Source organism: Otolemur garnettii, unplaced genomic scaffold, assembly GCF_000181295.1.
Source record: "Otolemur garnettii isolate 467f Iridium unplaced genomic scaffold, OtoGar3 scaffold00202, whole genome shotgun sequence".
Classification (NCBI taxonomy): Eukaryota; Metazoa; Chordata; class Mammalia; order Primates; family Galagidae; genus Otolemur; species Otolemur garnettii.
In genome coordinates, this window is record NW_003852597.1 from 529,784 (window position 1) to 533,719 (window position 3,936).

The following is a 3,936-nucleotide window of genomic DNA, read 5'->3' on the forward strand; positions in this document are numbered from 1 at the left end:
CTCCTGCCTCCGCCTCCCAAGTAGCTGGAACTACAGGCGCCTGCCACAACGCCCGGCTATTTTTTGGGTGCAGCTGTCATTGTTGTTTGGCGGGTCCAGGCTGGGGATTCGAACCTGCCACCTTAGGTGTACGTGGCTGGCGCCTTAGCCGGTTGAGCTATAGGCGCTGAGCCGATTTTTTTTTTTAATTCAAAATAATACTTTATTATATCTTACTGAATGTAAAGATATATGTTTAGAAGCTTCATTTGAAAGTTTCTGGGTTTTGTTTGTTTGTTTAGCAGGCCCTGGCTGGGTTTGAACCTGCCACCCCCAGTGCATGGGGCTGGCGTCCTAACTATAGAGCTATGGGTGCCCAGCCCTGAATGAAGATTTAAAATGTGATCCCAGCTGGGCACCATGGCTCATGCCTATAAACCTAGCACTCTGGGAGGCTGATAAGAGTGATTGCTTGAGCTCAGGCGTTCAAGACCAGCCTCAGCAAGAGTGAGACCCCATTTCTACTAAAAATAAAAAACTGAGGCAAGAGGATCTCTTGAGCCCAGTTTGAGGTTGCTGTGAGCTATGATGCTATGACACTCTACCAAGGGCAACAAAGTGAGGCTCTATCTCAGAAAAAAAAAAAAAGTGATCCTATTTGTATGTTTTAACAAATGTTCTTTTGAAATTTTTACATCAAGAAGCTGCATGTAACATATTAGTTGAATTGTGGGCACTAATCATACAGACCTGAGTTTTATCTTGGTTCAATTTGCTTACTAGTCGTGTCATTCTGAGCAAAATCTTCCCTTAGTCCAAGGTTCCTCATTGTAAAATAAGATTGTCATAAGGATTAATTGAGAGAATGGAGGCAAAACATATTGAAAAGGCTCGATAATATTAGCAGTTATTATTACACCTGGAAATAGACCAGATCTAATTAAAATAGTGAAACCGTTGTCTAAATGAGCTTTTATGTTTCTTCTTCTTTTTTTCTTGTGTGCTATAGAAGTCATTGTGGTTACAACCAGGGATGTCCAAAAGGCTCTATGTACAGAATTCAAGATGAAAATGAAGCCAGATATTGTGTGTATTCCTGATGAGGCTGACATGGGAACTGCAGATTCTCTGCGCCACATATATCCAAAACTTAAGGTGAAAAACTATTTCTTGACTCTTATTGTTTATTAAAGATAATCTTATGTTTTCCAAGTATATTAGAGTGTATAATACTTTCCTTTTTAATTTTTGAAATTATTTATTTATTTTTTGTAAAGACAGAGTCTCACTTTATCACCCTCGGTCACACAGCTCACAGCAACCTCCAACTCCTGGGCTTAGGCGATTCTCTTGCCTCAGCCTCCTGAGTAGGTGGGACCACAGGTGCCCACCACAACGCCCAGCTATTTTTTGTTGCAGTTAGGTCAGGTCAAGGCTGGATTTGAACCCACCACCCTCGGTATATGGGGTTGGCGCTGTACCCACTGAGCCACAGGCGCTGCCCTTTATTTATTTATTTATTTTAGAGACAGGGTCCTGCTCTTTTGCCTAAGCTGGAATGCAGTGGCCTGATTATAACTCAATGCAGACTCAACTCCTGGGCTCACACAATCCTGCCTTGGCCTCCTAAAGTGCTAGGATTACAGCCATGAGCCACCTCACCTGGCCTCTCTTTTAAATATATTACATCATATCCTTTGTTGCCATATATTCTTCAACTGCTTTTTGGTGGCTTTATTAGTAAAGATTTAGACATTTATTTGTCACAGTCACTAGTTTCCAATATTTTTTAATAATATATCTTTATAAAAAAAGGTATACTTCAAGTGAATGTCAAAAGATTTCATTTATATTTAATTCATGAACACGTAAATTAACTTATGATAATAGAAGTCAGAGGAGTAGGCAGAGTGCAGTGGCTCATACCTATAATCTTTGGGAGGCTGAAAGGGAGAATTGCTTGAGGCTAGGAGTTTGAGAGCAGCCTAAGCAACATAGTGAGACCACATCTCTACAGAAAAATAGAAAAATTAGCAGAGTAGGGTAGCATGCCCCTGTAATCCCAGCTATTTGGGAAGCTGAAGCAGGAGGATTGCATGAGCCTAGGAGTTTCAGGTTGTAGTGAGCTATGAGGATATCACTGCACTGTATCCCAGGCCACAGAGTGAGACCCTGTCTCAACAGAAGAGAAGGGGAGAGAGAAGAAAAGAGAAAAAGAGAAAAGAAACATAGAAATAAAGAGGGAGGGAGGAAGGAAAGAAAAAATTCAGAGGAGCAGTTGACTCTGTACATTGGAGATTGTCTAGAAAGAAGCACAAAAGGCTCGGCGCCTGTGGCTCAACCGGCTAAGGCGCCAGCCACGTACACCTGAGGTGGCGGGTTCGAATCCCCAGTCCGGACCTGCCAAACAACAATGATGGCTGCAACCAAAAAATAGCTGGGCGTTGTGGCGGGTGCCTGTGATCCCAGCTACTTGGGAGGCGGAGGCAGGAGACTTGCTTGAGCCCAGGAGTTGGAGGTTGCTGTGAGCATGATGCCATGGCACTCTACCCAGGGGGATAGCTTGAGGCTCCGTCTCAAAAAAAAAAAGGAAAGAAAGAAGCACAAAAGAGGGGCCAGGCATAGTGGCTCATGCCTGTAATCTCAGTACTCTGGGAGGCCGAGGCAGGTGGATTACCTGAGTTCACAGGTTCAAGACCCTATCTCCAAAAATAACTGGGCATTGTGGTGGGCGCCTGTAGTCCCAGCTACTTGAAAGGCTGAGGCAAGAGAATTGCTTGAGCCCAAGAGTTTGAGGTTGCTGTGAACTATGATGCCATAGCACTTTTGTTGAGACAGGGTCTTACTCTGTTGCCTGGGATAGAGTGCAGCTATAATGTCACCAAGGTCAATAAAGTGAGCCTCTGTCTCAAAAAAAAAAAAAAAAACCCACAAAGGAACTCTCAAAAATTCCACATATATGAGGGAGTGGAGAGAGGGAGGGAGGAAAGGATGGGAGGGGGTGTCATGGTGTAAAAAACAAAAAGATTATAATGGAACTGAAAAATTCCTATCAGTGATGTAGCTATCATAATGTCATAATGCAATATGTTACTCATGTGTTTGTGGTGATGCTGCAGAAAACAAACCTACTACGCTACCAGTTGTATAAAAGTAATAGCACCTACAATTACATATGCAGTGTATAATACTTGATAATGATAATAAATATGTTACTGTTTTTTATTTTTTTAATTTTTATTTATTTATAGTATGTTACTGGTTAAAAAAAAGTCTACAGATTACCCTCCCATGTAATACTATTTCAAATTTTAGTCTACTTTGATTATGAAACTAACAAGAGTGTATGGTTATGAGAACATAGGCTCCCCAGTAGCTTATGGCTCATAATCTGAGAAAGATCACTCATAGATTATTCTCAAATTAATGTTCATTGGAAAAAAATTCAGTCTTTGTGATGTTGCCATATTGTTTGAATTGGGAAACAAACTTTTTCCTGGTTTTTCTAGTGACTGCAAATAGATGTATTAATATTTTTCAACCTCCCTTTGCGGGAAAGAACAAAAAGTTAATGCAAATATGTTTATGGGTTTCTCCTGACTTTTATTGGGTAATAATTTACACGCAGTAAAATGCACAGATACTAAATATACACCCAGGTTACCATCACCAAAGTCTAGAAGAGTTCCATTACCCCTGTAAGTTCCTTTCTGCTTCTTTCTAGCTGTTCAGTTTCGGTCATTATGTGTTAATCTTATTTATACCTTCATTTGAATGGAATCATACAGTTTTGTTCTGGCTTCTTTTATTCAACATAATATTTTTCAGATTCATTCACCTTATTGAAAGTAAAACTAATTTGTTCCTTTTTTTTTTTTTTTTTTTTTGAGACGGAGCCTCAAGCTATCCCCCTGGGTAGAGTGCCATGGCATCACGCTCACAGCAACCTCCAACTCC

General features: G+C 40.8%; 1 protein-coding gene across 1 annotated transcript in view; it reads left to right on the forward strand.

The window, feature by feature from the left end:
• EIF2B3 (eukaryotic translation initiation factor 2B subunit gamma) overlaps nt 1–3,936 on the forward strand; it is a 102,617-nt gene that overhangs the window by 12,167 nt on the left and 86,514 nt on the right. Inside the window, exon 3 of the mRNA XM_012812347.2 lies at nt 989–1,134. Within this exon, the coding sequence (XP_012667801.1) occupies nt 989–1,134 (146 nt within the window). The remainder of the gene's footprint in view (nt 1–988; nt 1,135–3,936) is intronic.